Source organism: Sander vitreus, chromosome 1 (genome assembly GCF_031162955.1).
Source record: "Sander vitreus isolate 19-12246 chromosome 1, sanVit1, whole genome shotgun sequence".
NCBI classification, from domain to species: Eukaryota; Metazoa; Chordata; class Actinopteri; order Perciformes; family Percidae; genus Sander; species Sander vitreus.
In genome coordinates, this window is record NC_135855.1 from 24,201,109 (window position 1) to 24,218,457 (window position 17,349).

At 39.9% G+C, this 17,349-nt stretch overlaps 1 protein-coding gene across 3 annotated transcripts in view; it reads right to left on the minus strand.

Moving 5' to 3' along the window:
- The window catches only part of tcf12 (transcription factor 12), a 77,522-nt gene that overhangs the window by 30,120 nt on the left and 30,053 nt on the right, over positions 1 to 17,349 (minus strand). For all 3 annotated transcript variants that reach the window (XM_078249218.1, XM_078249199.1, XM_078249189.1), the window contains exons 6-8: positions 7,860 to 7,921; positions 6,616 to 6,748; positions 5,646 to 5,698 (exon numbers count right to left, since the gene is read on the minus strand). In XM_078249218.1, the coding sequence (XP_078105344.1) occupies positions 5,646 to 5,698; positions 6,616 to 6,748; positions 7,860 to 7,921 (248 nt within the window). The remainder of the gene's footprint in view (positions 1 to 5,645; positions 5,699 to 6,615; positions 6,749 to 7,859; positions 7,922 to 17,349) is intronic.

A 17,349-nucleotide genomic window follows, 5' to 3' on the forward strand; every position in this document is an offset into this window, starting at 1 on the left:
ATAGCAAATGCAAAACAAGGGAAACAAACTAACGGACACATCCTGCACACTGAGCAGGATGGTCACCCACTATCACCATTACATTTAACGGGTGTGATTTACCCCTCACACACGCCACCTTCCAGGAGTTAAGAACCTCAGGGACAACATGAGCCTCATGTGGTCCAATGATGTACTCGGTCACAGCAGCCTGGCTTAGATGGCCTCTAAATTACAAACACGGACTCTACCTTAGTGATTGTTGACAGGCTGTGTTCTGAGCCTGCCAGCGATCTAAAATCAAGGTTTGCATTAATGCTGTAAACTCACGCAAGCCCTGCATAAATAATTTACAACAGGCCAGAATGTAAGTAATGACTTTAATCTGTGCATTATTTTCGTACTCTTTGTCCTTTTAACTCCTTGTTCTCCTTGCAGATGAAAGGGGTCAGGCCTCTGGCTTGTTTGCCTGTTCAATTATCTGCAGCTTCTAATGTCAGTGGTAAATTTCAGCAACCCAAACAAAGATAAACACAAAGGCCAGGGTCCCAGAGGTGGCCGAGACTGTTCAGCATCATCCCTGTCAAACCAAGGGTGTCTATCTAATCAGCCATCTGATGAGGTCATCTCTGGGGAGCTTAGTAACTGGGGTCAGGTCGAAGCCTAAAATATTGTCCCCTGCCAGTTGAACAGGCTGAACAAAGAGTAATAACATGTAGAATATGCATTATAGACTTTGTAGTACACAGTGAAGTCCCATTCACCTGTGTTTCTACTGCAAAACTAACCCACACAGAACAGAACATTTTGGATAAATAACCTATTCAAAAATATATAGTTCACCCACAACATCTCTGAAATTCCAGACACACCTAAAATAAATTCCAAATAAATGACAGCAGCATTACACAAGGTAAATCCATCCTTAATGAATAAAAAAACAAATGCACTTAGGTCTGCATAACAGCTACCATGTACAAGCGCTGCACTATGCGAAAGCTTATGTACACTATCTAGGACCTTCCTGCCTACTTACACATCCAGAAAAAACAGAGCAATATGGGTAAGTTTTTACTTGATGACAGGAAGCACAGCACTCACTTACAGGTCTGGGTTGGTGTGTCATCTTGCACTGGGCAGGCAGCATATACTTGGCTTGTCTGAGCTTGTTTGCTGCCTATGGTTTTATATGGGTGGGCTCGATGAGAGGAGCGAGACTCAACCACGCAGTTTCTGTGTGGACCAGAGAACCAAAACAATGATCTAAAGGCAGGTGAAAGCTGCTTAGAACTGCAGAAGTGACTGTTAACTTTCTGTAAGTGTGGCATGTAGTTATTTGTTTCAATGTTAATATCAGGTCACTCTGGCACTGACACAGGCAGGCAAGCTAACACAAAAAATGTCAAAATGTCATTGTACAAATTTTCAATTTTCTAATTTCATTTAAGTGATTTGCAGTTTCCTCTGCATATTTACATTAAATTAAGCACTAGTGAATAATGTCAATGTTAATGTTTAATAAAACAGGTCCTCCGTACTTGTATTGATAATACAAATTGTAGACATTTAGAAAAGATACTTTGGTAAAAGTTTAATACTAAAATAATTCAGATTAGTATGCTAGAAAATGCGTCTTCTTTGCATCAGGTGAAATTATTTAATTTAAATAATTATTTAAATCCAAAATTGATGCACAAAAAAATGTGATTTTTTTAAAACTTATTTAGCGTATTACAACCTGTGCTGCAACTATTGTAGTCATTTTTTACACATTTGTTCAACACCAAAACAGAATGTAATTTCTTACATTATTAAAATAAAACCGCTGATATATAAACATAGTTGAGTTAACCAGGCACTTATAATGACATAACCAGAGTAATTGTAGTTTCCACAAGCATAAAAATTGTGAACAATCATTCTCCTGGCACGACTAATGACATACTGAACAGAACATACACTGCCGTTTCAAAACAGTTTAGAAAGTTTGACCTCCTTGAAGGCACAAAAGTGCCTAAAGTTTTCCTCGCCTAACCTGCCTTGCTTTACCACACTTGTGTTAGGAATTGGCTGCACTGTGAAATAATGACACTGGACTCGGGTACACGGCTCTGCAGAGTGACTCATTAACAATTATAAATACACTTCCATCAGTGGACTTCGCAGGAGGTAATGTGAATTGCATGCATGTGCACATTTGTTTTTAAATGATTTAACCCTCCCAGTGTTGATGTTAAATGCATTTGTTGTGCATGTGCAGCTTTACACCACTGTGCTGGGAGGCCCTAAAATCTAATTTTGCCTGGAGAATTATAAAGGCCTGGAGTGATCCTGGATGTTTACATAGGGCTTTACTGATGCATTTCATCCACAGTCTATTCACCAAGTCCTATTACTACGCCCTGGCATGCTGTGGTTCAAAGGAAACAAACAAAAAGAAGCTGCTTTCTCAGCAGCAGGAATATTAGGTTACTGTTGTAGTACAATATTATGATATATATATATATATATATATATAGAGAGAGAGAGAGAGAGAGAATATGTTTTTTTTGAATGTCATGCACCAGACAGAATTGCATGGAACATCTCTTGGTCTTAAGATTCAGAGCCTAGAGCAGAATCCCTTTCGTACCGCTCACACAGTACAGATCTCTGAGAAACAAGGGTGTCTGAGTGATCTGTCAAAAGCAAATGTCAATCTATTTTGTCATCCACACTCAGGGTTCTCGCTTGAAAAAGTCCCTGAGGGGAGCTGAATCTCAGCCCACCACTTTCTTTCTCTCATCCTGCAGCCATATCGTAACCAAAGCGAGGGAGGAAGTGTCACATCAAGCTGCCTTCTGACAAGGGTGTGTGCGTGCATGTGTGTGTGTGTGTGTGTGTGTGTGTGTGTGTGTGTGTGTGTGTGGGGGGGGGGCCACAATTTACACAAAGAAACTGACTCACGCGCACACACACACACACACACACCATGCCCTTGCAGCTTCCCATAAATATCCTAGATGCAACTTTCCCCCACAAGCCACAAAACCCTCTCTTTCTCTCTCTCTCTCTCTCCATCTTCAGTCAGGTGCCCACGCAGCTGCCCATCAGCATCCCTTAGCGTATCAGCCTGTCCAATGACAACATGCTCTGTCCTTTGCTCTCAGCACTCAGATTATACAGTCAAATAATGCAGGCAGCCAATTATAGCCGAGGTGTCTACTGTAACAAAAATAAAAGCTTTCATGCCTTAGCACGTTAAAGATGTTCTTCTGTCACACAAGGCGGTAAGCAATATTCCAAATTTGTTAGCAAAGTTTTTGAATTACTGTTCCATTCCTTCATTTGGCAAGGCTGAAAAAAAAACTAGGTTAAACAATCCTTAGAATAACGGCAGAAAATAAGAATTTCTAAGGCATACGCATCACACAATTACAACCACAGCTGCAGTATCCCATGTCTGCAAACACACATCCAGCAGACCACAGAGGAAGGTAAGTGTGTGGCTGAGGGAGGAGGGTGTCTGTATATAAGATGAAGAAACATTTAAATGTTTGCAATCAGCCAGCTGGCCTGTCTAGATAGCCTTCACATTCTGGTGCACTGCAGTGTCAAAGCCTAAATGCACAGAGGATGTGCTGCTCCCGTAAATATTTTGATTCAGCTCCATCATGTAGTGTACACACACAAATCATGCTTGGGCTTGCAACTTACATTGCCAATCTGATTTAAAACTCTGAAATTTATTTTTAGAATACAAGCTGGAGGCAAAAGGGGATTTCAGAATGAAATAAATAAATAAGAAAATTCCCAGCAGTAGACATAATGATAGGATGCACTGTGTTGATTTTTTTTATAAATCAAGCAGCTATTAAAGTCTCTGGTGAGGCTCTCACACTTGCTTACACAAGCAAAAGCTTTCAGTGGCATTTGCAGCTGCATTCAGGGTTTACAGGTAGGCAGCAGGCTCTTCACACAGCTGCCTCTGGCAGAGTAGCTCTGACTCCAGGTGTGCCTTCCTCTCGACATTTCTTTAACATCACCCTCACTGCTTCCAGTGCCCGTGCCAGCGACACAAACATGGGTCTTGGCTGATAGCCATCCTTAGACAGCAATCTGCATCAGTCACTTTACATATTTTTAAGGGCCACAAGTAGCTCTTTACACCATCTTATAGGTCATGCCACCCTACCTCACCTATTCCTCCAATACCAACATCCTTACACGTCCTAAAAGCTGCCAGACAACCTCCTACTCAAACATTTTCCACGTATACCACCTAACAAAAAAAACCTCTGTCCTTTCTCTGTCAGCAGGTTATAAGACACCTATAGCCCTTTATTCAACACTACCATCTTTATTCTTTCAAATGGGATCAAAGACTAACTGGGATAATTCCTTTGAGCTCCAGGCTTTATCTTCTGAGAAGCGCTGAGTGACAAGAAGAAGCTGTATTTTATCCCATGCTCTGTCACTGTTTTTCCCCATATAGCATTGTACTGCTTGATTGTACTCTTATGAGTCACAGAACCGCACCTGCGCCTACGTGTTAAGTACTGAAAAAAAAAAAAGCCCAGAGTCCATTTACACAACAAAGAAATGTAACCCGCGAGGCAACCATTTTTTTTACCTCCCTTACTCTGTCTGACAAATATATCACTTACTTAAGAGGAAGGCAGCACACGCTCCTGCTGCTGTCAGAGAGACTGCTTCTCTCCCTCATGCTCTGACAAACTTCTTTTCAAATACAAATCCAGAAACAAAACACATGCCAGCCTTTTATGTTGAGCAGCCTGTTCCATATTTGATTTCAGAGTAACATGAACAGAGGTGACGATTATCAAAGCTCTGAAAGGCAAATCCAGTCTCAGACTCCCTCACCAAAAAACAATCTGAAAAGAAAACCCTTTTCATTGTTTAAGGAAATAAAAGAGTGGGCTTTTGGTAAACCAGTTGCTTCTTATTAAAAAGAAAAGAAAAAAAAAGAATTGTCTTGTGCCAGTTCTAGGAATTTTAAGCAAAAGCTTAATAAAACCTGCTAATCCACCAGGGTTTTAACAATGAACATCTGACTTACTGATTTATGCATATTAATGAACTCCAACACCCCCTGTCTAAGCGAATGCAAGCTGAGCTCCACACTTCTCTGCATCCTAATGGTTCCTGCTCTACCGGGATCATTACCAATAGAAATTTCAGATATTCTGTGCTATTAATCTCTGTCTGTCCTCCTGTTCGGCTACGTAATGACTAATTAAACATCAAAAGAGCAGAGCTGGGGATCCGCTCTGACAGCCTCTTTCTCCCAGGAGAGGCTGTGAGGAGGCTAGACTGTGACAGGGCAGCACTGAAAATCAATCACCTTGAAGTGCACGCACACACATTCATGCATGTACACACACACACACACACACATACATACAACCATGAAAAATGTGCCCTACAGAGACATGTACATATTAATATGAAACAACACATGTAAAAAGTCAGAACTTAAATTAACAGGCATCACTGGTGTCACTGAGCTACAAAAAGCAACTGAATTCCCATCCAAGAAGTGTGTTAGTGATGTCAAGAGCGCTCTTTGTGTGCAAGTGTTGAGAGGGTGTGTGTGTGTGTGTGTCTGCATAAGTAAGCTCACTGTGAAATCTATTTATATGAGAGGTAGATGATCTTCCACTCACAGATGAAGGCAGGCCAGGAGGGACCTTGCGAACCTTTTTTGTTTGTAGAGGATCTGTGGAGAGATGAAAGCACATCTAGTCATTCACAGGCAAGAAAAAAGAGGTAACTATGAATCTGCTGTAAACTAAAACTCACCAACAAAATCTACTCTGTGGTATTGTTCTGTATGAAGTAAAGTATTACTTGTGATTAAATCGTGATTTTCACATAAACAACCTTCAAAAATTACAACTTCAGATACATACAAATTACATTTTCATTCTGTAATGGAGTGCTGAAAATGTGTCTTTATTTACACACTTTCACTTATCTATCTAGTGTAATTCCACTTTGATTATACAGTACTTGTTTTTCACTGCATTTACACCATGCCACGTTGAACCGGGGCTAATGCCGTTGACCTACAATTTAATAGTTGTGATTGAGAGTAGGGCCAGTGACTATCTCGACCCCAAACCGGGTTGTGTGTCGGTATTGGGCAAAAAAAAAAAAAGTGTGGTCAAGCAGTGCACCAAAGAGGACTAACCTTTTGAAAGACTTGTTTGCTGGGTTTTTCCTGCATGGAGCGTTTAGGGTGCCAGCTTTGCTGCCAGCTTTACCAAAAACCTGACCGTGTTTGTGGTAATCAAGGCCGCTTCAAGAGGCCTGTGTTAAATTCATCCCTGCCAAGTAAACTCACTCCACAGTGGCACTAGGTAAAAAGACAATGTAGCAAGAGTATCCACTTGCTTACAAAAAGAATGAGATAATATATCAATGTCCTTTTTCATTAATATAAAAAAGCATACCTTTCATAGTTTTTTGGAGTTTAAATCTTGAGTGACTGTGTCACCAACCCAAGTTCAACTGGATTCTGTTTATCGTGAGGTTCTGATTCGGATTTCATAAGCTACATTTGTGTCTGAAGAGAAAACTATAAAATACGATTTTCAGGGCATTTCTTCTTTCAATCATTGAGACGGCACTGACCGATGGACGGAGGATCTTGTAGAGGACGTCTTCTAGGATTGGCTCCAGTGAAGGAGTAGAAAGGAGCAGCTGACTTCCCTGATGGAGTCACTGGACTCGGACTCACCAACCCGACGTCCGACCTTACAGAAGACTGAAAGAGAAAACCAACACACAAATGCTTAAAATTAAAGAATGATATTAGCTTTCATTGTCAGAAGTGTGTTTACTTCACCTGTTGATGGTTTAAAAAAAAATAACAATCTTGTACTCCGCTAGTAATTTCAACCACCATCAACTACATTTTTAAAGTGTGTACTTGCCCTAAATAATACAACAGTAAAAAGCATGCAAGCATTGACATAGTGTTTACTGTAAATATCAAGATCATTATAAAGTGTGAAAATGTTTTTACTGTATCACATTGCATATTAGGTGATATGTAACCTGTTGTTTATTCTGTGTCAAAGGACAGACTGAGGCAACCTTTGAAAGCACACCACATCATCCTATCACCAATATCTATTTAACCTCTACAACCCCAACAAACTGGGCTAAGAGGCCCATTAGTTTGGTCTAACAAGTGTAATAGGCTGCAGCACTAAAATGGAGGTCATGAAAAACTGTTAGAGGCGACGTAAGACTAATGTAATGTAAAAATAAATAAACCAGGTTCTGTAAAATGTGTCACTGGTGCCACAGCATTCACATGACACAACAGACTCACGTTTGCTGTTGCCTTTGTTCAATGATTTTGAATCCCTGCAGCAACACTGGCTCTGGCCTCTTTTACACTATTGTAGCTATTCAGGATGGAACTACTAAGGACGCATGCAAATTTGGATGCTTGTGACTCTTTTTGTGAATATGTTTGATTAATGCAAGAACGAGAGAATCAAACTCTTGCAGCTTAAAAACGTTGTCATTAGTTATAGCAGTCTATCTATCTGGAACAAAAGGTGAACAAACGGGGGGCGGCTACGTTCAGTTGCTGTTTACTGGTCGAACTAAAAACAAAAGAGCTACATGATACCTCTACCTCTGTCTGTAGCTGGGTACCAACTCAGATGTTGGGTCTTTTGAGCTCTAACTGTTTTATGTTAACACTCTTTTTGATATATTCTTGCATAAATAGGACTACCAATATAGAACAATTGAGGATGTGTTGCTTGATTTGTTTTCAGGTCAACCAGTTTTATGATATTGGGGAATATAGAAGCTGATTTATGGCTTAAAAATTGCATATAGCTCTGCTTTGAACTCACCTGGCCGCTAGATGCCCCAGGATTCCTCCCATAGCCAGGAAATGGAGCCCTCTCCGATTTACCTGTAAAAACACACAAAAGACAGTGATAACGACTGTTATATTTTATGATAGTTGCGCACACACCTGGATGAACACCGAATAATAGATTACATACACTGTTTTGATTGTTTTGTTCTGCAGTGCTTCTTGCAATATGAACACTTAATTTGCTCTTGTAAAGTGTTAACTTCATTGATAATGATTGGTATGTAATTGTGCCTATGGGGCTGGAGGGTTTCTTCTACACTAATAAAATACCATTGGAATATCTAAGAGGTGTTGTTCCTTTTACTGAGGTAAGCAGCTGAGTTGTGTTTGTTTTCTTTGGATATCATCTGATGCTGGATGGATGGATGGATGGATGGAGACTCCCACAGGTCCTGTAACAGTGTACCATGTCGTACTATCCAACAAACATACGGTAGTTTAGTTGGACCTTAGGTTGGATCGCAAGAAAAACCAAAACCAAAACCTGCACTTGTGTAAAACAGTGTTATGGTTCACAAAGTTTTCAGTATGCAGAAAATTTAAAATAAATATGAATTACTGATAGAGTGTTAATTGTCAGGGAGTCCTTCTATCAGTGTCACGTTCCGTTTGCACACCTCAAAGGAAGGCTCACAAGCAGCCATCACGGGTAAAAAAAACATACAGCACACAACACACATGAATCATACACATCACAATATCCAAACTCAGCAGTTTTACTCCCCTGGAAAAACAAACAAACAAACAAATGAGAGCTCCTTGGGGAGAATGATGAATAACTTTAACAGCGTCGTACATTATTTTTGTCACACTTCCAAATATTACAAGCACAGACACAAGCGTTGGAACTAAATTCTGTTTACTCTGGAGAAAAGGTAAATATTTCTTTGCGAGTTAAAAACTTGCACAGCCTGGATCTTTTGTTACACCTTGGCTGATCTGAACGTGGCGTTCAAAAGCGCAGGTGAACAGAAGCAGATCTAAGAGAATTCACTTGTGCTTATCTGCGCAGTCCTGAAGGAGACAGTTGTTCTGCATCTGTGCAGGCTGCGTCTAGAGACGAAGGAAGCTGAGGAAATCAGGGAAGATGGTTAAACTGGCAAAGCTGCTTCTCTTCTAACAATAATGTGATACAGTTCTGAGCCATCGCTCTTGCAAAAAGAAATAGGATTAAGTTGTCGGTTACCACCAACGTTCACTATCGTGGCAGCATGAAGAAACATCTCCTTTGACGGAGAATTTTAATTTCTTTATTTTCTGTCTAATACATCTAAAAGTGGTTTAGTGGAATTTATTTTCATTCCAAAAATGTCTTCTGAGGAATAAAAGTTAAATATTCATTGGCAGCATGTGTTCTGTCACACACACTGTGTCTGATGTGAATAATTGATGGTCACTGTTGTAGTTTCAGGCACCACCGGGGCAGACAGATGTGTTTGTGAAAACAATGTCTAAGTCCACACTATAAGACAGAGAAGCAGCCACACAGCGCCCCCAAAAACAACGGAACCTGCCAAAAGAAAGTCTACTAAGATGCTCAATCAACAGTGAAGCCTTAACTTTGAATACACCGGAATACACAGTAAGGAATCACTAAGCAAATTACCTTGCATAATCATTTACTGCATTTGTAAGCAATTACATACTTCTACTTTCTTGCCAATGCATCTACAAGGACACTACCTGTCACAATAGGAAAACACATATCATTTTTCACTTACTGCAGCCATCATGTCTGCTTATTTTATGCAACATAAAAAAAATGTGTTCTTAACACTGTATAACACAAAAATACATACAAGTTATCAACAATGTATCAATTTAACTTGCTTCTTTTATAAACACAGCATTAAATGTATTCAGGCATCATTGTGCAAATAGATACCAAGCTTTGATTCAGTCTACTACATGGCATCCTTTCTGTCTCCCACCCTGCAAAAATCTCATCCAAAAACACATAATAGACTTGAAATGTAATGACACAATATTGTTAAAAAATGTACTGAACCATGGTCTTCTACTGGGAATTGGTCTGGATTTGCTAAATCTGAGAGAGCATGTAAAATTTGATAGACAGAATTGGTTCAGGAGGCAGAAATGCACATTTTTAAATTATAATTGTGAAGAGCTAAAGCCACTATTGTGCATGCAGTGTATTTAGAGGAATAGATCAACACCACTGTATTACTACGATTTGAAAGTGTCTGTCTTTCAACATGACACAGAGCCTGCAATTTAGCATTGAAAGGCTCCCTATCCTCCTTAGGACTGGAAAGGTGGATGCTCTTGGTGTATTTGAGGCACCAATTTTATGTCCAATGTCTCTCAAAGATAATTAGTCACTTGTATTTAGTTTGAAATATGGTAAGGTAAAATTCAGTTTTACTTATGATCTTGATTTGTTTTGTAGATTAGAAGATGAAACAATAACCAAGTAGCATACACGATCAGAAATCACAGGGAAAAGTCTGTCAAAAATACCATCACCTGTCACTGCAAACAGCACCAAAACATTTCTGACAAACTGAAGCCAGCTGAAGCACTTGTGTGACGACTAGTCATGATCCCCCCCTCCCTCCCCCACCTCCAATGACCTGAATCAGCCAGCTAGAAGAGAAGGATGCTGCAGTGCTCAGGGGACTGGCGGCCACATGGCAGCGTACTGTGGGGATTAACTTCAGTACCGTGTGCAGAGGTCATGGTTTGTTTGGACCACGTGTCAAACTCAAGACCCGCCAGCCAAATCCGCCCCTCTCAGATTTTAAAAACGGCCCGCAATTCAATTTAGGTTCACAATCAAAAACCAAAAAAACCTAGTTTTTGTCACTTTTTCCAAAGTTGCTTTTGCTTTTTTCAACCTTTTTTGGCGCTTTTTTCTATGATGGCTGAGGAACTTTTTTGCTGACTTTTTTAGGGCATTAAGTCAACCAAACTGTAAATGAGAAAGCTATATGAGACGTGCAATAATACAGTCAAAGATATTTGACTTTTTCTCTTAAATAAAAGCATGTCTATAAACTATACAGTACATGTCTGGCCCTTGATGTGATTCTCATTTTCCAGTGTGGCCCTTAGTGAAATTGAGTTTGACACTACTGGTTTAGACTGTCCTGCTGAAGATGCAGCAGCTCTGATCTGAGATCTGATCATGTATCTCATCTCTGCCCTCAGCAGTGCGAGAGCGGTAACTCGTCAACTCCATCTTCTTCTCCTGCTGGAAACAATGAGTAGGTATTTTTTCCTTCTTTAGTAGATAGAACAGATATTAAAGAAACAATCTGACAAGAGTCGATTGTCACTTTTCAAGTTAATCCCTTATGTCTTTCTGACAGTTTAAATCCCTGTGTAGCCTCTTAAACTCTACAATAAAGCAACGACCCGAGAACAACATCTGCTTATAAAAGGCTCAGTAAACTAAGACTATGTGGCTGAATTGCTTTTCAAATTTCAGGAGAATGCATATTTATGATGCTGAAGTTAAGTAGAACAAAGTGATATATCAAGTGGAACATATTGCTGGGTTGGCCAGTTCTAAAGCCAGGAGCCTAAATTAGCTGAATAAAATATACCCTTATCATACAGTGACACAATCTCCTGTCTACATAGACTGTAACTCATTTAGAGGAAAATAGGTCACTGTAAGAATCTGTATTTCCCAATAAAAAACAAAACTCAAAACAAGTTGTTAAATCATAAAGTTCCACAACTATTCCAAATAAAAGCACAACTCATTTTATAAGTTACTGGCTTGTTATTATCAATGCTTTGCTTTGTTTTCCCTCCTCTGAGCTTGTGTGATCACAGCCTTACAACAAGAGCAACACTTTTATTGTTATTCTTATTTACGAGTAGGCCCATTTGTTCTGAGCAGGGCTACGTCCGGACGCATTGAGGACGCAGTGAGATCCGATCACTAAAACCACACCGGAGGTGGTCTAGGCCTCAAATGTCCACATTTTTAATACCAGTGAGAATGGGAATGTTTCCTCAGCCACATTAACGACCGCCTACTCAATTGTGAGCGGAACTAGCACTCATTCAAAGTATTTCTCATGTCACAGAAACCACTGAGAGTGAATCGTGTGTTTTGGATGTTTGTTATTTATTAGTCTTGTATTGTTATAGCTCCACAGTGCTGTGTTGGCTCTGGAGAGTGTGGCTGTGAAACGGTTTAATTTCCTATAAATTCTTCACAAAAGTCCCCCGTTATTTTGTTATTTAAATGCTTTTATTATGAAGGGGCAAAATCAGGAAATGATGGGTCTTCATCAGCAGTAACACGACTCCTAAAAGGTAACATAAAAGTAAATAAGCAGATATAATATTGAAACTAAACTTTAAACCACAAAGATGCAGTTAGAAGCTACAAACTGAGAGATGACACACAGAGACTTTTAAAAATGTCTTTTTCTCCTGCACGGGTCCCACCGCCCGTCAGTAGACATCTTTATGTCGGCACACAGACAGACTGTGGGCAGCGCGTTTTCAAGTCATCACACGTTTCTATGTATGTATGTATGTATGATTTATGTAGGACTAACAACTGATATTTATAAACACAGACAACCAGCTTATATGCAAACTGAATTGATGTACGTCTTTATTTGCATATAGAGCAGGGAAGTGAGATCTGATCACAAGTGGTCACTCAGAAGGCATTTGGAGACACATTCTACTGCCAGGTGGAAACACCCGTACCGAGGTGTCCGCTTGTGATCCGATCACTTAAATCCAAACCAGGTCAGAACGGGCCTAAGATCGTGAACATTTTCACAAGAAGAATCTATAAAAATGTGTCCTGGCAGACAGATTACATTAGTTGCTAATTTTCCACGGAGACAAATTGTGGCAAAAAACTAAATGTCCATGCTTTACTCTTTCCATCCCTTGCGCTAACACTGGTCCTTAGCTGTTAATATTATTTAAAAACCTACAGTACAGTATTTGCAGCCATGTAACCAGCTGGAAAAAAAGGATGTGCCAGCTACATTCAAACAATCAAAAAAAGCACAAAGATCTGAGTGTCAAGCTAAATCACACAATACCATGTCAATTCGATACATTGAAACTTTTGCCAGCAATTATAGCTTTGTGTCTTTGTGCCTTCATTACAGTATCTCTCACCGTAACTGCTACATTTGCACAGGCTTGGTCAAGCTGGTTAGGGAGCATCTGTGAATAGCTATAATAAGGTCAATCCACAGATTTTAAAGGCATTTAAGAATTGGTATTTTGTTCCACTCAAAGACTTTCACATACAAGTTGTGAAGCCACTTCAGTGTTATTTTAACTCTAAGCTAAGAATGCCAGAGGTTAAGGTTTTGTCAGGACAGAAATCATCATCCCAATGTAAGGCACTCTGAAGCAGGATATGCTTAATAATGTGCCTGTATCTGTCAAATTAGTTGGTCAACACAGCTTAATAACATCTCAGTGATGCACTGTGCCCAGTTGCAGTGTTGGGAAGGATACTTTCAAAACTTTTCCGTTACAGAATACATGCCCAAAAATGTAATTTGTAACGTATTCCGTTACGTTACTCAATCTGAGTAACGTATTCTGAATACTTGGATTACTTCCACATTGAATTGCATTTTATAAGTGTAGGAATGCGGCCATCACATACAGCTTACTAAACAGGCCTATTCTGGTGTGTTCTTCTGTTCCAACTGGCTGAATGTGTACCTAAACAAGTAGATAGATTGATGTATTTGTAGTCTGCATACTACAAAAATCTAACCGCAGTCTAAGCTACCATGAGCTAATTTTAGCTAACGTTAGCTAACATGTCAAATGGGGCTAGTCTCTAGGGATAGTAAATCAGCACGTAGAAGAATGTAAAGTCGCACGTCAACTACAAAATAGCAAGGTTATCAGTGAAACTACAGCAGACGACTACCCTTGGCTAATTAAAAAAAAATAAAATAAATTACTTTAAGATGCTTCTTCAGGTTGGAGGTGGAGGAATTTGGACGCTGAAAGGAAGTTGGTTGCTGGCAAGCAGAGGTTGCAGTGCACAGTTATATTTCGTTCTCCCTTCTCTTTCTTTAATGTAAAATGCTGTTTGAATTTCCAAGATAGAAACGCATTCCTGCCCTGGCTCTGTTGTGCCGGTTCCAGCTCCATCTCTACCTCTATCAGTGATCACGCAAATAGCTCACTTTTTCGTTTTCATATTGGGGCTTCTGGGAAATGCATGGAGTTGCGAGAGTGAATAAACCCGTGAAACAGAAGTATCATCATGTAATCCATTGATTTCAACAATGTAACTGTATTCTAAATACCAACTATTTAAATTGTAACTGTAACGGAATACAGTTACTCATAATTTGTATTCTGAATACGTAACGCCGGTACATGTATTCCGTTACTCCCCAACACTGCCCAGTTGCTGCTAAATATAGCACTTTGTATTGGACATCAGCTATTGTTTAGCCAGACCCAAAAATACCATGCTTTCAGTCTTTCACTGTTTTTTCCATACTCCAGGCTGCTGTCATGTGCCTTTTATCAGGAGAGGCTTGTTTCTACCCATTCCGCCCAACATTTTTGTTACACTGCTATCTTATTTTTCTGGAAAGCTCTCTCATTGCTGCCAAGGAAGTACATTATTTCATATATGTTTGGTTGCCCAGTTTGGTTGGGATGAGCAGCTCCAGGTCTCTTGTTCCACATTTTCTATCTATAAATTGCAGGAACGTCTGTCTGTCTGTCTGTTATGTGCATATCTCTAGAACCGTTAGTCCGATGGATTTCAATCTTGACAGGTGTCTTGCTATGGGCACGAGTAAGTGCAGTGCCACGTTTGACGTTGTTTGGATTAGAAATGCAAAAGATATCGTTAAATATATAGGTAAACACATTGGCTTTTGCCGCTCTAGCTGCTGGCTACTCCCCCTCTCACCCTGAGGACCAGAGACAGAGAGCAGCGGAGCTTTGGCAGCTAAAATGTGACATACACCTCGGGGACTCTTTTCCTGCTATTGTATTAAGTTGCTGTGAGCTGGCAGAACATAACTAATCTCTGAGATTATTCCTTCACAGTGCTGTGCAATGCGAGAAAATCTCAGAGCTGAACCGGGCAGACACATCAGTTTTCATCAGACTCACCCTGGGTCGGGTTAATTAAGTCTACTGCTAACTTACAACACTAATAATATTACCGTAGCCAAAATACCCCCGCGAATCAAACCCTCTCTCTCTCTCTCGGTGGGTAGCACACTGCCATGAGTACATGATGCTAATGTCTGATTACTCCACATTTTCATTGTGATATTTTGTGATTACATTCTGAATCTGCCCCGTTCTCTGTCAGGTAAATACAGTAGTAGCCTACAATGTCTTCCTCTGATGTAGCCTACATTGTAAGTCAGTATAGGCTATACAGTGGAGTTGCATATGAAGTGGTTTGGGGTCATTCTGTGAGTAATTTTGGGGTACAATTTGGTTTTGAAGAATACTACAAGCAGCAATACCAAAGGCCAAGCAATCGCCTGTTCCAAACAGGCACATTTTCAACGGGCACTGCCCTAGTAAATACTAGTACTATAATACTAGTGCAGCGCTTAATGATGAAACCTGCTGAGCTCTTGCAACACTTTATGCAATATACTGACATACACTGACATTCACTGCTGTCCCAGACACCTGGTACACAGCCAAATTACAGAGGATGGGGGTTAGGTGCTTTGCTCTAAGCTAGTTTAGTTTAGTTTAGTTTATTTGTTTCACAGAACATAAAATACAAATTAAATTGAAGAAATACAAAAATACATGTGAGGGTGTGGTAGAAACCTGTAATGGCTTATATAAAAACCATAACCAAATGACATACACCAAATGTAAACTACAGATTTAACACTAGAAAGGACATTTTCTCTTTCACTTTCCTTACCCAGATGTTCTCTACTATTTCACAAGATTAAACCAGCAACCTTACACACATTAGGTTGGTTTTTAAACTGCATTCCACACGCTTTATTCTGCTATAACCACAATATAAAATACGAGACATAAAATACGACAATTTGTTTAGTGAGCACCTTCTTCACAAGCCTGTGCAAACAAAGCAATTTGGTGTTAATTTGAACTTAGTAATATTGAGATTGTTCAACTCACTCCAACTAACAAAACACCCCACACACCCCTTCACCAAGCACAGAGAAAGCACCAGTACACCTGTTCAAGTTCCATAATTATAAATTCAAGTATGAGCAATAGTTTTTCATTGTGATGCGTCCTCTAACTTTATCAGTGATCACTTATTTTCCATAGTGTCCACAAATTCACATTAGTTGTAACTCTACAAAAGATAATAGTTTGAATTAAAGGACTTAAAATAAGAATCTAGAAAATTTCAATCCAGTTCAACCTCAGCTACCAACATGCTGAGCTCATGAAGTGAAAAAACAACATTGGAAATCCTACTGAAGGAAAAAGCAAGCTGGCCAGTCATTCATAGTGTGCCTCCTTATTGATCACAGTGCTGCAGTACAGACCCTTATTCTGATAATGTGAGAGGTAGTCACCTAAGCGTCTCCAGGGATCAATTCAAAACCCTCGCCACAAAAACAGCCAATTAGTGAGCGTGCTTCACAAGCCTCTCAGATGCAGTCCAAGGGCCTCTTTTTTTCCATCCAGATAACATGTCCATTTTCCTCACTCCAAGGAAAGCCAAGACCATTAAAACAAACACATAATACAGGATGAGGAAATGTTGTTAATGTTGAAACCACACAATTGCTGTTGGTGTCTGTGCTCATGTTCTCATGGGATGTCTTCCATGGCACCAAACCACGAAACATTAATCCTATAAAGTCAATGGCCCATTTCTTAATGTCAGACCCCTAGCAGGACTAATTTATGGCAAAAAGAAATTTTGATGAATCTCTATTGAGATCTCCAAGACCTAAATACTGTTATACAGATGTGTGTTGTTTCCATGAAAGGGAGAGAATATGATTCTTATTCTGTGAGGATTAAATCATGACCAGGATACCCTATCCTATATAAAGTCAGGTTTTGGCCTCTCTGGATGCCTTGGAAGTACAGCAAGACAGGCTCTGTGGTTACTAATGCATTCCTCTGGCAACAAGAGACGGCACACGGACAAATCAGATGTACACTCACTCACTTTTTCCCCATACCTTTTAAAATGCCTCCTTTTGTTTCCTTTTCTCAAGAGTTTGTGTACATCCATCCTGTCAAAGCCTTTTGATGCTTCCACCAGGTTCTGTTTGACAGTGAATAAAAGCTGGCTGGGTTAGAGTTCAGGTCAGTGTGGATGAGGAAACAGGGAAGGGAGGTAGTGTACCACATCAGCTTCCACCCTGGCTGGGGGTGAATGTCTACAGCCCAGCATCAGGAACAACAGTAGGACAGAGAAAAATGATAGAGCCATAAAACACTGAGGAAACATGTCTCCTCTGCCCTGAGCTCCACATTAATTTCTGCATACAGCC